This window comes from Canis lupus, chromosome 28 (assembly GCF_048164855.1).
Source record: "Canis lupus baileyi chromosome 28, mCanLup2.hap1, whole genome shotgun sequence".
NCBI lineage: Eukaryota > Metazoa > Chordata > Mammalia > Carnivora > Canidae > Canis > Canis lupus.
This window is the reverse complement of record NC_132865.1, coordinates 24,841,454-24,860,200: the sequence shown is the minus strand read 5'-3', so window position 1 is coordinate 24,860,200 and position 18,747 is coordinate 24,841,454. Positions and strand designations below refer to the sequence as shown.

The 18,747-nt window shown below is 38.1% G+C and overlaps 1 protein-coding gene across 2 annotated transcripts in view; it reads right to left on the bottom strand.

The window, feature by feature from the left end:
- CPA6 (carboxypeptidase A6) overlaps positions 1–18,747 on the bottom strand; it is a 329,838-nt gene that overhangs the window by 180,231 nt on the left and 130,860 nt on the right. For both annotated transcript variants that reach the window (XM_072804344.1, XM_072804341.1), the window contains exon 2: positions 12,895–12,970. In XM_072804344.1, the coding sequence (XP_072660445.1) occupies positions 12,895–12,970 (76 nt within the window). The remainder of the gene's footprint in view (positions 1–12,894; positions 12,971–18,747) is intronic.

Below are 18,747 nucleotides of genomic sequence, written 5' to 3'. Positions count from 1 at the left end.
CTTTCTGCCATGTGGTGATTTAGGGAGGAAGCTGGAGTGGAAAGGTAGAAAAGTACTCCCTAAGTCACCTTACAAACCTGAGAATTCTTTTTTTTTTTTTTTTTTTTTTCCCAAACCGGAGAACTCTTAATGGACATTTTTCGTTCAAAACTTTTTTGGTCTTATTTTGTGTTTAGGATCTAGAAGTGGTTTGGGGTTTTTTTTTCCCCTGCCCTTTTGTACTCCCAATTTCTTTTACTTCTGCTTATAAACTGGTCACTTCTTGTCTGAACTTAGCTCTTTCTTGTAATAACTTTCTACAAACAGTGGGAAGAACCAACACATACTGATATTTTGGGTATTTGCAATGATTTTCTTAGAGCTATAGGATAAATAGGTATTTTCTTGGTCTTTCAAGTACAGCTGGTAGTTTTACCAAATGTTTTGTTATTGCATAACACTGGTCTTTTCTTTCCAGATTGTGATACAGCTATGTTCTTTCCACCTATTTCTCATCTGCTAATGCCATATACTTTTGTTTTTGTTAAGGTAGCACTCTAATACACCATCTTCAGTATTAGTTGTGCTGATGCTGAAAGGTAGCAGAATATACCACCCCAAAATATGACTGTAGGAGTTTAGGGCATGCCATCTCAAAGTATGCTGCTTTGGTACATTGATCATTTTGAGCTGTAGGCACTTTAAAATAGTAAATGAAGGGAATGGCTTTTTCTTTACTCTCCTTATCAGTCTAAAAACACATTCTCTAAAAGAATGTATCATAAATCCCCTGCCCAGAAGTTTCATCCATAAGGGAAGTATCATAGGAGAGACTAGAAGGTGGTACCACATACAGATAAACCTTGTCACAAACTATCATACCTCCCACCTATTTTTTGAAAGACCCATTCATGGGAGATACCCAGGAAAAAGTGAGTAACCCCAATGTAGCTTAGAATTCAGACTTAAATGACATCTTAATAAAGAGTGAATATAGGCCTCTTAAGGGAAAGTAAATAAAGTATACATGTTAATAAACTATGTGTTTTTGTTAATTTTTAAAAAATTACAGATGGTCTCAGGTAAGGACTCAAGAGTAGAGGGAAAACTATTTTTTCTCCTCTACAATAGTTGAATACAATAGCATGCCTCAAATACAAGAGAAATTTGTTCTTTGGTCATATAACAAAGGTGGGTTTTTGAGGGTGAGCAGCTTTTTCTCTGTGCGGTGATTCAGGGATGCAGAAATTTTCCATGTCATGGTTTCATCCTCTTGGACTCTATTATTTCTGTCATTCAGGCAGAAGAGGAAAAAAAGTTTGGAGGGAAAATTTCCTTTCTATAGAGCCTTGGCCCAGAAATACACTTTTGTGTATATTCCAGTAGATGTGCCCAGTTGTACTGACACACTTAACTAACTGAAGGGGAGGTTGGACATAGTGTTCAGGAAGAAAAGAAAATGAAATTTTGTTGTTTACCAGTCTACCATAGAAAAGTCGCTGCAGGAATCTCTGAAAGCCCAGAGTACTTACGTCCTAATAGGCATACCAACCTATAGATGTGCAATTCTGAACTCTGTTCATGGTAAGGTCACACTTCCCTATAATCTTTGATGTTTCCTTTCTGTATCAGTAAGAGTCTAAAAATTTTGCAAGCATTATTCTGCATTTTTCCTTAACATAATTTTAATTTGTTTCTGAACCTTCTGTTTTATTGAAATTACATAGAATTCTGATTAAAACCCTCTCAGATAAGTGCTCCCTTCTCATCCACTGATGCCATTTTCTGGCTTTATGGACATTCTCTAGAGACCTTTATTCACAGCTTTGATGAAGAAAAAGATGCTAAATATTACAGAGAGAATTAACTTTTATTGCTCCTGTTTCCTATATCCCTCATCTGAGATTAAATCCACTTGTGATTGTACGATACATACCTTATTTGTGCAACTTATTAAGGAATAAATTATTGTAGGCAATATCCTAAGTCTTGTAAAACTCAATATTCACTATATATCATTTATCTTGACCAACCTTGATAAATTGATCTCTCAACAAGTAAAAGCTCCTATACTCCTGAAAGAAATTCGGCAAAACCTTAAGAGATTTTGTTATTCTAAAACCACTGCCATGTTTTTTTTCATAATCTGTAAAGTGTTTTCTCCAGTGTTTTAAAAAATACATATGATAAATAGGATCTGTGACATGTAGAGTTAACCTTAGATTTGTTAAAATATAAATATCATACTCATTGCCAATATTTCTCCAATCTTTCAGCATCTCTTCCATTATTCAAACTAGAAAACACTTAATGTTTGCTGTCAATTATTTAAATATACTAAAATAAAGCATGCTTAGTTGGTTAAAACACATTTTTAATCAAGAATAATGAGCAGTTTCCTCTAGACCAGCTCTAGCCTGCTAGCATCTAGCGAATTTGTCCACCTATCAAAGATCACCAATCCCAACATTGGGTCCAAGTATTTTCCCCTGCTAGATTATGTTCCATGCTCTGTACCTTCTCTTTTCTCAAAAACACGATACTGATTCTTAGCTCATATCATAGTCCGTTTTCAGAACGTGACTGAAATGTGAAAGAATAGAATACTCATGATCAGATAGCCTCAAAGTAAATGCAATTATCAGGAAAAGATCTAAGAAATTATTTGTGGGACCATGGGAATTTTAATCACTCTACAGTTATACAGCTAGAAAAACAAAATGGTAGAAAACAGGAAACTTCTTTAATCAAGCAAAATCTTTGTGGTTGTGTCTGATGAATATGCAAAAGCTGCTCTGAATTTTTTTAGGGCACAGAATTGCCATATAGGCATCCCTAATAGCTGTTTTTAGGTTAAAAGAAAGGAACTGATTTGTTAATCAAGTATATCAGAGGCTTAAAGAGATACAGACATTTTTGATTATATAAAAAAAACCAAATTGAATCCTAAGCAGAACACCTGAACTCTGATTTTCAAGGTAAAATATTTCTGGTAATTAGTATTATTGTATTCATTGAATTAGTCAACACCTCAAGGCAAAATCTGAAAGTTACATGAGGCTCTAACGCAAGATTGTGTATTTCAGAGATGATTCTCTCAAGAAACTTATGCTCTTACAGAAATCCTACTTCCTCCATAAAACTTCTTTAGTAATTGAAGAGATGGATAATTTCTCCCTAACTCATACCTTCGCTATTCCTTGATCACATAAACCTATTTTTCCACAGTAATTCTTTTTACCTATATTTTCATTGTTTTGATCTTTTGAATATTTATTCAGCCCTACATATGCTTTTGATTAGAATCCAGGTTAGAGTTGTTTTTAAACTTTTAGGCAAGAAGATGGATGGATTAATTTCATTTGTTCTTTCATTCAAGATTTGTTGAGTACCTACTACTGCCAGGCATCAGGGAAACAGAGTCAGAAACTGATCCTATACAAAGAAGGATGGTAAGTAGTATGTTTTTGGGGGTTCTCTCTTCTGCAGCTATTTGTTTACATATCATGTATCCCTTACTGGATTAAGAATTTACTGGGTGATCAACTCTTTCTGGATTTCCCTATTATGTAGAGACTAGAGGCCCAGCAAAACTAAATTAGGTAATTTGCTGACACTCCTATAACCAGTACATGGAAGAGTCTGAATATGAGCCCAGAAAGTATATATACAGAGGTCATACTCCCATTAATCACCATACTAACTGCTTTTCCCACTTGACCTGTACAAGACTTCACATAAATATTTAATAAATGCATTCAGATTGTGATAATCCATTCCTGTAAGTCATTGATACTCATTTACACGCTCGGGTCCTTATACTAGTCATCAGGGGAGAACTCATTTTCCTAAAAATGGTCGTGGTCCAGGTTTCATTCTTCTCACCAACAATGACCTCTGAAACCCAGTAAAGCAGCGGAAATCATTCCATATTTATGCAACTAGAAAAAGTATGGTAGAAAACAGGAAAACTCCTTTAATCAAGTGAAGTATTTGTGGCTGTGGCTGATGAATATGCAAAGACTGCCGTAGGTTCATGGGTCCAAAGTATAGTCTGTGTACTTGATAGAAAACCTGCTAGTCACCAAGAAGCCCCCTCTATGCCCCCTGAAGAAAGAACTTCCTCTATTTCCATATCCTTGATCACAGGGTAATATCCTTTAAAGTGGAAAAGATGTGGGATCCCTGGGTGGCTCAGTGGTCAAGCATCAGGTCAGGGTCCTGGGATCGAGTCCCCAGCGGGCTCCCCGCAGGGAGCCTGTTTCTCCCTCTGCCTATATCTCTGCCTCTGTGTCTCTAATAAATAAAATTAAAAAAAAATAAAGTGAAAAGATGAGAAATTCACACTTGACAAAGCACAACCATACGCTCACACCTTGCTATTTTTTCCAGGTGAAATCATGAGGATAAGTGCAAAGGGTAACCTTTAAAGAACAGGAAAAAAAAAAAAAAAAGGGAAACCTAAGTGGTGGGTCAAGAAGTAGTGGTCTAAGTCTCAGTTGAGCTATATTCCTGTGGACCTATGCCCATAAACTTTTTAGCACCACTTGGGGTCACTCTCCTCTTCCATCAATGCCTCCCTATTTCACCATACACAATTCAGAGATCAAGTCTCAGATCTGCAAGAAACTCATTTTAGGATGAAATGAGGGAGGAAAGATACTGTAAGCATAAAGTGAGATAAATGGTAAGATATAACTGTAAAATTCAGTGAGGGTCAAAGAACTCAAGAAGCTGATGCTCTAACCTAGTCTTTAAAGATAGTCACGAAGTGGACTAAGAGAAGGACATTCCAGGCAAGAGGAATGGCTTAGGAAAAGGAACTTAGAAACTACAATCAGTTTAGCGTGGGTAGGGTAATAAACACTGAGCCAAGAATAATGACGGAGGCTGAGAAACATTTGAGAGGCATTCTGGGTGTGGTTTTCAAGGGCCTATGGGTCAGGCCAAAGAGTTTGAAGTCTCTACCACAGGCCAGTGATTTACTTCCCTGGCTACATATGGAATTTCCAAGGCAGGTTTTAAAAATATACTAATAACCAAGTTTCACCTGAGCAATTTGGTCCATCTCTGGCTGTGAGGCCAAGTATAATCTTCCTAGGTGATTTGATGAGCAAACGGCTGGAAATTTCTGCTGCTGACAATGGGGACACTTAAAAGGTTTTAAATAAAGATGTGACGTGGTCAATTTTTTTATTTCAGAAAGATCACCTTGGCTACGGCATGGAGAACAAATAGGAGTCATATGTGAGGTGACAGAAAAGAATTTTGGGAAACTGGTGTGATTCAATGGAAGGAGACCAGGACCAGAGCCGTGGCAGTGAGAAAGCTGAGGAGAAATGAGGTAGCTGCCATCTTCCCCCCTGGATCTGCAACAGACTAGAATGGATCTGCGGGTGGAGGATGGGGTGGATGACAAAAATGGCCACAGGTTTTTTTCCCATGTTTTCACAATTTGCAATCATCTCATCAAGAATTAGAGTCTGTTTCTCCATCCCTGGGCTGACTCTGAGACTTCCTTTGGCTGGTAGAATGTGGCAGAAGTGTTGTTATTAGAGTTCCAAGCTTTGGTTCCAGGGCCACTGTCAGTCTGCTCGCTCTTTATCTTGGATCCCTGTGACCCCTGAGTCAATAAGCCCAGGATAGTCTTAAATTTGGTTGTTTAAACACCAAACCTGGAGAGTCTTACAAACAAAGGAAACAAATGTTACAATATTGGCCCAAGGTTGTGTTGTCCACCTAGTGGAGTAAATAACCAATAAGGTCATCATAATACCATAGAGGGCTTTTTTTTCTACTTTTGAAAGGATGTTTTTAATGTGTTCCTGTTTTTGCCACATACTCTCTTAATATATTGTTATTGATTAATTACCATAGCCACACAGAGAAAACTATATGCCACATCTAAAATTTATATTCCTGAAATTTAATCCACAACTGCATTTGGACATCTGCCAGGATCATGACAAATGTTTTCTCTTTCTAAAATCATGCCAGAGGGGATCCCTGGGTGGCTCAGTGGTGAGATCCTGGAGTCCCGGGATCGAATCTCACATCAGGCTCCCTACATGGATCCTGCTCCTCCCTCTGCCTTTCTCTGCCTCTGTGTGTGTGTCTCTCTCATGAATAAATAAATAAAATCTTTAAAAAAAAATAAAATCATGCCAGAGAAAGCAAAAGTAACATTGCTTTATTACTTAACAAAGCCCTTAACAAAAAAGATGGAAATGCTATTTCCTACCCCAAATGTATTGACAGATCAAAGTTTGGGTTTCTTCTTAATTTTTATCTTTCAGTATCATTTATAATGTTTCTCTTTTAATGTTTGCTGTCAATTATTTAAATATACTAAAATAAAGCATGCTTAGTTGGTTAAAATACATTATTAACCAAGAATAATGAGCAGTTTCCTCTAGACCAGCTCTAGCCTGCTAACATCTAGCAGGTGTTCAGGTAGCTCACCGAATCACTGGTTAAGGCCATCTTATTAGGTTTTACTGCTTAATTACCACAAATTCAGTAGCTCTGTTTTATTATTTCACCATTTCACTGGGAATGGTTTGATTTTTTTTGTTCAGGGAGTCAAAGAGCTGAAATCAAGGTGTCAGCTCAGGCTGTGGTCTCATCTGGGACTCGGGATCTTTTTACTGGTGGTGAAATTTGTTTCCTTGTCATTAGAGATGGAGGTCTGTCCCTGTTTTCCCTCTAGTCAGCTGGGGACAGCTCTCAGCAATTAGAGTCCCCTGCAATTTCTGCTACATGGCAGTTCTCAGCATGGATGTTTGATTTCCTCCAGGCCAACAGGAGGGCATTTCTTTGATTTCCTCTTTTGTAACCAGTTAGAAACACTATTTCTCCATGATTAGGTCAGGCCTACCTGGACAATCTCACTGTTACAAGGCCGAGTGATTTGGGACCTTACTTACATCTGCAAAATCCTTTTACCACAGTACCTAGATTAGTGTTTGATGGGATACGTGAGAGAAGGGGTGTATATGCCAGGGCCAAGAATGTTGAGTACCATCTTAGAATTCCACATACCACAGCCATGATTAAGAGATATTCCTGTAATGGTACTATCAACTCCAAATGAAAATGGGAATAGGGATCCCTGGGTGGCTCAGCGGTTTAGCGCCTGCCTTTGACCCAGGGTGTGATCCTGGAGACCCGGGATCGAGTCCCACGTCTGGCTCCCGGTATGGGGCCTGGTTCACCCTCTGCCTGTGTCTCTGCCTCTCTTTCTCTCTGTGTCTCTCATGAATAAATAAAATCTTAAAAAAAATGGTAATAAATAACTCCAACAGCATGAATTCTTCCTCACGTTTCCCAATCAATGTCCAGTTGGACGTTAGACCTTTTAAAGGTGCAGAGACTGGGGATCCTTGGGTGGCGCAGCGGTTTAGCGCCTGCCTTTGGCCCAGGGCGCGATCCTGGAGACCCGGGATCAAATACCATGTCGGGCTCCTGGTGCATGGAGCCTGCTTCTCCCTCTGCCTATGTCTCTGCCTCTCTCTCTCTCTCTCTCTCTCTCTCTCTGTGTGACTATCATAACTAAATAAAAGTTAAAAAAAAATAGTAATAAGGTGCAGAGACCACAAGCATCCCAAAGCTCCTGTAGATCCAGGTGTATGACCTGGGAGAGTACCAAGGAGGGTTACAGAACAGTCAACTGTGCTGAGGAGGGAAAGAGTCACACCCGGGAAAGGCAGCTGTGAGTTTCGCATACAAAGAAGGGATGATGCCATTTGTCCCCCATGGAATTTTGCAATTCTTAACATCCCGCTCAGTGACACCTGACAACCCAAATCGTTTATGGGGCTATGTTTTAGTTTGAAAAAATGTCAAACTTTTGAATACAGGGCAGGTTTTTGTTTTTGTTTTTTTTTTGTTTTTTTGTTTTGTTTTTTTCCACAGGGCAGTTTTTAATCCGATAGCTCTCTAAATGAGAGAATTGGAAATAGAAGCATTAATTTTTCTTTTAACTGAGTCTGTCAATTCTACATAGAAATTTTGTGATCTTACATTAAGCCTTCTCTATCGCTTTAGAGCACAAAGAATTTGGGAAGAAATGTAGGCAGAAGGTGGTATTGACTCTAATTTTACTCACCTGCAAACTGTCTCCCTTCCATCATAACGGTATTTAAATCATGGCTATGCTCTTAATTAACAGTTTAATTGGCTGGTGCTTTCTCTATCCATTTCTCTGGAGGCATGATTTTCTGTTTAACTTTCTTGTTTTAATTCTTCAGCAAAACCATAAAATTTAATTAGGAAAGTAACCAGCTTTGTAACAGTGGTTCTAGGTCTAATTAGCTATGCTGTGACTGTACCTTCTCAGATTTCACTCAACGCTGCACAGACATTTTGCATTTGTTCATGTTTCAGATAAGACACTGAATTTATAGCATCAGCATATATATCCCAGTCACTTTTCACTTTTCCAAAGAAGTTTGGTTATATCCAATGAAGTCAGAAAAATTAACATAAAGCATCCATACATGCTATGAAACTAAGAGCCATCAAAAGGCCAGGATGTAGGGCTGTTACCATGTGTACGATTTTTCTATTGCTTATTTCTGTTGTGTTTCTGTTGCTTTTTTTCTACTGCTATAGAGAAAATTACCCCAAACAGAGCAGCCATTTACCATCCTTAGTTCTATAGGTCACAAGTCCAGGCACAGTTGCCTGGATTTTCTCTTTAGGGTCTCGCTGGGCTAAAAGCAAGACATCAGCTGGGCTATGATTTCATTTGGACTTCAGGGTCATCTTCTAAGCTCAGATGGTTGTGGCAAAATTCTTTGTAGTTGTAGGATTGATATCCCCATCTCTTTGCTGTTTATCAGATGGGGGTGGTTCTTACCTCCTAAAGGCCAGTAGCATTTCTTATCACATGGTTCCTATGGACAGTTCACAACACAGCAATTTGATTCTTCTTTGAGACTAGAAGGAGTACTTCTCTGGCTTCTGTCAACAGCTGGAGGAAGTACTCTAATTTTTAAAGATTTGAGAGAGAGAGAGAGAGAGAGAAAGAGAAGTAACAGAAGGAGAAAGAATTCCAGGCAGACTCCCCACTGAATGTGGAGCCCAATGCAGGGTTTTGTTTTGTTTTTTTTTTAATTTTTTTTTTCTTTTTTTTTTTTCCAATGCAGGGTTTGATGTCATGACCCTGAGATCATGACCTGAGCTGAAATCAAGACTCTGATGCTTAACTGACTGAACCAGCCAGGTGCCCCAGAAATATTTTGCTTTTAAATGGTTCATCTGATCAGGTGAGGCCTACCCCAAGTTATCTCCCTTCTGCTACATAATGTAATCTATCAGGGAAATAACTATCCCATCATATTCACAGACCCTGACCAGATGCAGAGGAGAGATTATGCAGGGTGTATAATCAGGGACAGAAATTTTGGTGCCATCTTAGAATTCTGTCAATCACATGGTGCTTTAGGGAAAGGAGGCACTAAAAGCTCCCTTCCCCTCAGAGGCAGTGCACGGGGTCTGCAAAGGAGCTGTTAACAACAGTGCCAGTTCTGTCCCATGAGCTCCACAGGGCGTAAGATGATAGACATTCATATTCTTTATTCTCTGCAGGCTGCTTTCTCTGCCTGGCCAGAATTGATGCTCTCAGTGGTGCAAGTGGATCACTCGATGAAATCATTTGAATTTAAAATGACATCCAGTTAACATGATGCTTTTAGATAGAAACGTATTTAAGCTCAGTGCTTCCAATTTCAACCCAATACGACTATTTCTTTGCTAAAGAGAAATGAAGAAATGCAAAGAATTAACACAGCAGGCCTGAAACTACTGTTCTTAGAAAGGTCTACTTACAAGTTTGGCCATTAGCTGGCATCTGGAAACAGGGTGGTAGGATTGGCCCTAAAATCTAACTGAGAAGAGTGGCTCACTGTGCACCTCAACTGTGCAAACAATATAGTTCATGCTCAACCCCTGCTTCCCTTTGGAGAATCTGGAATTTTGGTATGTGCTTGGCAGAGGGGGCCTATATGACTAGGCCGCATTAAAAACCCTGGGCCCTAAGTCTATAATGAGCTTCTCTGGTAGACAATATTTCACGTATGTTATCACAACTCCTTGCTGGGGGAATGAAGAACATCTTGTTTAATTCCACAGGGAAACACTTTTTTTTTAAATTTATTTTTTATTGGTGTTCAATTTGCCAACATATAGAATAACACCCAGTGCTCATCCCATCAAGTGCCCCCCCCTCAGTGCTCATCACCCAGTCACCCCCACCCCCACCCACCTCCCCTTTCACCACTTCTAGTTCAGGGAAACACTTCTTGCAAGCCTGAGCCTGGTTTCTCTTGGACCTCATGCCATTTGCTTTTTCTCATTGCTGGTTTGCTTTGTATCTGTTTGCTATAATAAATCATAGCTGTGAGTAGGATTCTCAGTGAAATGTAATCTTGCAAATCTCTGAACCTGGGGGTGGTACTGGTGACTCAAGGAATAAAGTAAATGAGAATGTGACAATGTACACTGGGTCTAGTCTCCACCACCCAGCAAACTTGGCCTTATTCTTCTCCATTGGGAAAATGATCAGAGTAAACAGATTCAAGGCAGGAGGTAGGCCTCATGTGGCTTCTAGAAGGTTTGGCACCCTCTAGATGTGTGCTCCAATGCCACACTATGATCCAGGGCAAGTTACTTAACCTCTGTCTCTCCTAATTTCTTCAGCTCTAAAATAGCATTAATAGTACCCACCTCATAGAGTTGTTAAAAGAAGACAATTTATAGGAAGTACTCAGACTGTGACTGGTGCAGGGTGACTCAGGGGCTGGATGGAATTCTCTGTGGTGTGGGACCGCCAGAGCATCATCAATATTCTGATATTAATTCCCTTGCTACCTCCTTCACTCTGCTCCCCCTTCCGCACCAGCCTCCCTTTCCTTCCCTTCTCTTAGTTGTCCTCTAAAGCTCCTTCACATCCAAACCATTTCCTCCCCCGGGTTACTACCCTTCCTCAAGGGCTAGATGAAAATATGCAGGAAGTTTGTTTTTTTTTTTTTAAGTGTGTACAGCACTGTGCACAGAAAAGGGCACGATATAATGTGTTCTCATCAGTGTCCATAGTCCTATCTCATGCTCAACATCTTTTCATTCCGTCGATTAGAATTTACAAGAGTTAAGTAACCCTCCCAGTCCTCACTGATGTAATTTTATTACTTTTGATAATGACAAGTGATCATCACATATATAATTGTGATTTTATTTTTATAACTTTGTAAGATCTATCATGTAAATATACTTACAAATGGTGTGGGGGCAGATTTTGTCACAAATTTTTTCCCCGATACTTAGCTAAGCATATATGTTCCCTGAAATATGGTATAAAGTGGCTATTTTTCCAATGGGTGTATCTAAAATATAATTTCAATGGAGATGGGAGCTTCTACTTGAAAACTGCTTTGCTTCTTTGCAAATGTTGAGTCCCGGGGAGGCTGTTTAGGTAATGTTCAGGTATTGCTGCTAAAAAGGCTATAATGGAATTAAATGAGCATACATGACCAGAAGAAAGTTCATGTCAGTATCCTGAAGCAGAGATGCCTTTGAGAAAGAGAAGAGGTTTAGGAAATGTCTGATGAGCAGTCCCTCTGGTACTGGATACAATCCTAACAATTTGGAGTGAACTCTTGCATTTTCACTTTGAGCCCTTGTAATGAGACCCAAGCTTAAATTGGATAGTACATGTATAAAAACTGGGAGTAAAGAGAAAGAAAGGAAATGAATAAATTCCAAGTTCAAAACTTCATTTGTAAGTACATTCAATATTTGAAGGAAAGATGTCAGAGAAAAATCAAGCCAACAATAAGACCAAAAATGTGATAATTACAATTATCTCCAGAAGCCACTAAATCTATCCCTCCTCTCTTATCCTCCTAACATCTTTTCCAGGTAAGACTTCCAGGCATTTAGGACACATGTTTTCCTATCCCATATTGGAGATTAAGGAGGTCTTCTAGGTAATCTGATTTGCTATCCATTAAAATAAAGCTAAACTGCCATATATTTTATGGTCTTGCTTCTTTTCTTCCTAGGCATAGAAAAGAGCCCATCACCATACCTTTTTTTTTTTTTTTTTTAAAGATTTTGTTTATTCATGAGAGAAACAGAGAGAGAGGCAGAGACATAGGCAGAAGGAGAAGAAGGCTTCCTCCAGGGAGCTCAATTCAGGACTCGATCTCAGGACCTGAGCTGAAGGCAGATGCTCAACCAATTGAGCCACCCAGGCATCCTATCACCACACCTCTTATCATAACGTTCTAGTTAAAGCTAACAATTATATTGCAGTCGTAGGAAAATGAGAAATTCTCTATCTCTAAAATCCACAAAATTCACCAAAGATTAAATAATCCGAGCCATTCAACCTTTGCCCATAGAATTTTCTTATCAGACTCACTGAAACAAACCAAAATTAATTTAAAAATTTCTTTTATTTTCCTCAATTCACTTCTGCTTGAATTTAATTAAAATGAAAGTATAGATGATTAGCAGGAAAATTTTAAGAAGGAAAAGTGAAGCTCTGGAAAATTATAAACTAAATTCATTCATTCATTAAAAACAACAGACATTTACTGAACTTGTAGGATATTCCTACATTCATTCATTCATTCATTCATTCATTACCATAGCAATGAAAAAAGTAGACAAAAGTTCTATCAATGAAACTTACATTCTACTAAGGGAGATGGAAAATAAATGAACTCATAAATAGATAATGGGATAAGATACATCATGTTTTGAGTAACCTTAACTTATCGTTTAAAAGCTCTTTCAAGTTATCTCTTAGCATTTTCTTTTCTTGGCTAATTAATTCTACTTATTCAACTCCCATCGGCAAAGCCCTGTAAACACATCATAGATGTAATAAGTGAGTGGAAGCTCTCTTACCTTAAGTTGGTGGTATATTTTCTTCAGTGCATTTGCTTCTTCTTCTGTATTGGGAATAAGTCGAATCACCTTATCACTATAAGAAAGGAAAAAAATGGTGTTATTTGCCTTTCAAAACTAAAGATTTAGCCAGCTTTATCTGCTTGCTTTTAAAAAACTAACTTTGCAACTGGGAAGAGAGACAGCAAAACTCTGGGCTGGTCTAATATCAGAAATACCTGGGCCAGCAGTTATCCAGTTATTATTAATCTCAGATCACATTGGTCTTAAAAAAAAAAAAAGATTTATTTATTTTAGGTAGAGTGGGAGAGGGACAGGGGGAGGAGGAGAGAGAATCTCAAAAGCGGACTCCCAGCTGAGCACCAAGCCTGACTCAGGACTTGATATCATGACCCAGAGACCTGAGCTGAAATCAAGAGTCAGCTGCTTAACTGACTGAGTCACCCAGGGGCCCCCAACATTGGTCTTTTTTTTTTTGTTTTTCTCATCAGCTTTTGAAGATTACAAATTCACACTTAAGCAGAGAAAGGCCAAAAACACAGGAACAAAGGTAACAAGGACAAGGACTTTAATGAATAGCTCAGAGCAGATGCCAAGCAAGAAATTTCTGATGACAGAGGTAAAAACACTCTTTTAAAAAAAGCTTACTGCTGAAAAGGAATGTGACTTTCAATAAGAAGACATATGACATCTATGCACTATGGAAAATTTCTGGTTTGGATTCTTCCTACAATGAGAACAGTAAAGATAAGCTCATCTCTATGGGCCGTCTTATGTCTGTAGTACAGGGCTTCCCAAGTGACATATGGGGCCAAACTGGAGGGTGACCAATTGTTTCAACGATGCCACAAAATACGAATGGCTATAAATATTTTTAAGTGATAAAAATTTTAAATTGTACCACAGCTGATATTATATTTGAACAATCTAAAAGTTTATTTCAGTAAAGATCCTGAATTGTTTAAGAAGACCGGATGAGTTGTGCTATGGTCCAGAGAGTTCTCTATAGCAGTGAGCTCCCCCAAGGTGTGTCAGAGAACTATTATTATTTTTAGTTATGTCACAGCTCCAGTATGTAATAATCACAAATGGCTCAATGCTTTTTGCATGTAGTTATTAAGTACTTATAAATGGATTGGTATAAAGGAGATCATGGAGAATTGGTTTCTACAGGAAATTTAAGATATCTCTATACTAAATAGAGTACAAGAGTATTTTTCATAACCCTTTACAGTATTTTACAATGACTAAAGATAATTAGTATATATATGTGTGTGTGTGTGTGTGTGTGTGTATACATATACAGATGGCAAAAAAGAAAAACCCAGCAGTTCCACCCACAACTTATCTCTCCAACCTCAAATATACTGAAGTAAGGATAGAATGTGATATTTTCCATGGTTTTACTACTTAGATGAATAGCAGTGTTCAAGGACGGGTAAAATTAATATGGAAGTTCTTGAACCCCACAGGAGACTTCCAGATTTGTTGGAAAATTATTCTTAAAAAAAGAAAGAAAGAAAAAGAAACTTATTCTTCAGGGCTGTGTGTTCATTTCCAATCACTTTAGCTTTGTTATTTCAAATGATCCTGTTATATCTTCTTTAGGTCCATGCATTAAAAGGCCCATGGCTTGTTGATAATTTAATGTGTTTTGGCCACTATTCTCCTAATATGACTTTGTCACTTCAGTTCCCTAGAATCACACAAAACCACCCCTCAGTATTAATGCCATGAAGTCTATTTTTCCAGAAAGAATAAAAGGCAAAGAAAAAAAAATCAAGTCACTGTGAAACACCATCAAATATGACCTTTAGAATTTAAATGTAATTTACACCTTTTCTCTTTTTCATTTCTGGTACACAATTCTCTGTCCTTAATTTTTCTTGGGTTCCTCCTATCCTGGCCTCTCCCACCTGACCCGATATCATTCTTGGCAGAGAAAGGCAACTCCACTGGGTGATATGGTTGTTTTTGAGGGATGGATCACTTGACAGCTTGCTGAAAAACACCTCCATCTGGGGCCCCATCAGCTCCTCAAGAGTGCAAAGAAAGCAATCTGTAGCTGTTTTACAGCCATAGGGAAAAATTTTTTTAAATGATGGATAATTCAATCTGGCAATTGGTTCCTCTTCTGTGAGTATAGGATAAAAGGTGAACACACCTGGGATTATTCAACTCTGAAAGTGATTGCACAAGCCCAGCTTTGTCACTTTTATCACAAAAAGTTCACTTCATCATAACTTGCAGCAATTCTCAGGTGTGACTTAAGAAATGTGTTTATTACTGTTTGAATACTTGTCAGAGAACATACAATAAAAAAGTTATTTAGGGAAACCCACATCATATTTTGTAAATCCATAAATTTTATTAGACTAACCAGTAGCCAGCCAATCAACAACAGTCCTCTACTCAGCATGCAAAAGCAAATGCCCCATTTGTTCCACCAAACAGAAATCTGGCTTTCCCTAGATCTGATAGTCTTTTTTTTTTTTTTTTTTAAGTGGTGAACAATAATTCAGTACTACAAACAGGAAGGGTTCACGAAGTAAAGTAGCTCCGACAACTCTGAAATTCAAACTAGCTCTGCACAACTATCAAAGGTGAATGGAAAGGCTTTCCTTATAACCGATGGGGTTTTTCCACCACTAGGTGGCAACATCAATTTAAGACCCCCTTGGCTATCCTTTGGGATTAAGTCCAGAGGACCAAAGGTCTGCAAAGGGGTTGAGATTAGGGAGCTGACTCAGCAACCAGCTGCTCACATGTACATGTGTTTGTAAATCAGATATTTCTAGCTCCGGGAGTCTGTGTAAAGTTTTCACAGAGAGGACAGGCATATTAAATCACATTTTAAAGATGTGATATTAGAGGCAAAATATTCCAGATAACTAATCACCCAGCCATCACATATTTACTCATGATATACTTAAGGTTATGTTGCTAGAATGCTAGCACCAAGTTGCAAGTTGATTATTGATCCTAATGTACAATAGCAACCACATGAACAACACTATTAAATACATTTAATCCATTTAAAAAAGCATTATTAAATGCGTAACGAGAACATATGCATTTACAATCTGCCTGGGTTTCAGTTTCCTCATTGAAGGCGTGAGCAATGAACTGTTGCCTTCCCATTTTAAAGTTCTAAGACTATGCTGCTTGAAGCTGATGCCTGCCACATGTATTGCCATGTCTTGACTGCAACACCTATGGAAGAATGTGTTTTGCAGGCAACTGGGGAGTCCTCAAACTCCTTTGGAAAGACACAGATCTGAAGCTACAGATTTTCTCCTTCTGGGTCTTGGCATCAATTTTCACAATTGATTCCATTATTAAACTTTGTAACTTGCAGAACCAGTTTACAAACTATGCTTGTAAGAATGAAAGTATTATAGTATACACAAAATAAAGCTCCCCTTCCAGTTCTCTTCCATGCCAAACTTCTCCTTGTCCCCTAGTGGCCATTGTTAATTTTTTGTGACCCATTCCTGACTCCTTTGTATTTACACATGTGCACACTCACACGTGATGGTCTCATAGCATTTTATAATACTCATTTGCTTTTAGTTTTCACTTAGCATGTTACTTTGAAAACACTTTTAAAATAAACAGTTGAATTCTAAATGCTAATGTTTTATTTTGGAGTTTTATGCCTATATTCAGAAGGGAGACATTTTTAAAAATAAGTTTATAAACAAAAAATATATATTCTTTTTTAATCACCCTTGTTTGATTTTGGCATCTGCATTAAGCTATCCTCACGAAATTGGAAATTTCCCACCTTTATAATATGTCTGGAAAAACTGAATGACATAGAAACTATGCCTCTGTTTTGTAGAATATACCCATAAAATAATTCAAGGTAGGACCAACACTTTTTTTTTTTTTTTTTTTTTTTTTTTTCAGTTGGGGCTTAAGTATCGAGCTTCTCAATTCTTTTGTAGGTACTGGTCTATTCAGTTTTCTTCTGTGTTTTTCCAGTGAATTTTGGTAATTTATTTTCCTAGAAACCATCCATTTATATAAGTTATAATAAACTCAATTAAAATGTCTTATAATATGGGATCCCTGGATGACTCAGTGGTTTAGTGCCTGCCTTTGGCTGAGGGCGTGGTCCTGGAGTCTCAGGATCGAGTCCCCCCCCCCCCCCCCCACCGTTGGGCTACCTGCATGGAGCCTGCTTCTCCCTCTGCCTGTGTCTCTGCCTCTGTGTGTCCCTCATGAATAAAATCTTAAAAAAAATAAAAGTCTTCTAATTTAAGGCATCTTAATTTGTAGCTTTGTCCCCCACGTCCTAACTTTCCAAAGACACGGATTCTTTTTAAAATCATTTTTATTATTTCTGTATATACATATATCATAATTTCTACTTCTATCTCTGTAAATTCTGTACTTCATTTAGATCTGCTTTGTTACTTGTGTTTTAGTAGGGGATATTTTTATTGACATTCAGATTTAAGTTGATAATTTCAGGTTTTCATAATTCAACTTATTTAAATTTAAAAAAGTCACTCGTGGGATCCCTGGGTGGCTCAGCGGTTTAGCGCCTGCCTTTGGCTCAGGGTGTGATCCCGGAGTTCAGGGATCGAGTCCCACCATCGGGCTTCCTGCGTGGAGCCTGCTTCTCCCTCTCCTATCATGAATAAATAAATAAATAAATCTTAAAAAAAAAAAAAAAAAGTCACTCGTTTCTCTCAGATCCCACCCCTTGCCTCTGATAGCGACCAAAGTTTTGGGTTTCCTTTCTTTTTTTTTTTTTTTCATGTATAAGAGAGATCATATAGTAATTATCTTTCTCTGACTTATTTCACTTAATACAATGCCTTCATAGTTCATTCATATTGTCATAAATGGCAAGATTTCATTTATGGCTGAATAATTTTTGTGTGTGTGGAAGTGGAATTGCTGGATCATATGGAGGCTATACTTTAAAGAACTTCCATACTGTTTTCCAGAGGGCCTGAATCAATTTATACTCCCCACCAACAGTGCACAAGGGGATTTCTTTTTTCCACATCCTTACCAAAACTCATTATTTTCAATAATAGTTATTCTAACAGAAGAAGGGTGATATTTCATTTTGGTTTTGACTTGCATTATCCTGATTAATGGCATTGAACACCTTTTTATGGGCTTGTTGGCTATCTGTATACTTTGGGAAAATGTCTATTTAGACCTTCTGCCTATTTTTTCAGTTTTTGGCTATTGAATTGTATGAATTCTTTATATATTTTGGATACTAGCCACTTATGGAACAGGTGGTTTGCAAATATTTTCTCTCATTTGGTAGGTTAACTTTTCATTTTATTGATGCTTTTCTGTACTGCGATCCATTTGCTGCAACCCCACTTTATTTTTGCTTTTGGGATCAGATTAAAAAAATCCTCACCAAGACCTGTGTCAAATGTCTTACTGTCTAGATTTCCTTTCAGGGATCTTATAAGTTCAAGTCTTACATCTTTAATTCATTTTGAGTTAATTTTCATGTATGGTGTAAGATAGTGGTCCAGTTTCATTCTTTTGTACGTGGCTGTCCAATTTTCCCAATGCTGTCTATTGAAGAAACTGCCCTTTCTCCATTGTATATTTTTGGTTTATTTATCATAATTAATTGACCATATATGTGTAGGTTTATTTCTGGGTGCTCTGTTTTGTCCCATTGATCTGTGTGTCTGTTTTTATGGCAGTATGGCATACATAACCATATTGTTATGTTTACTACAGCTTTGTGGTGCGGGGGTGGAACCTGGGTGGCTCAGCTGGTTAAATGTCTGCTTTCGGCTCAGGTCATGGTCCCAGGGGCCTGGGGTGATGCCCTGAGTTAGGTTCCCTGCTTGACAGGGAGCC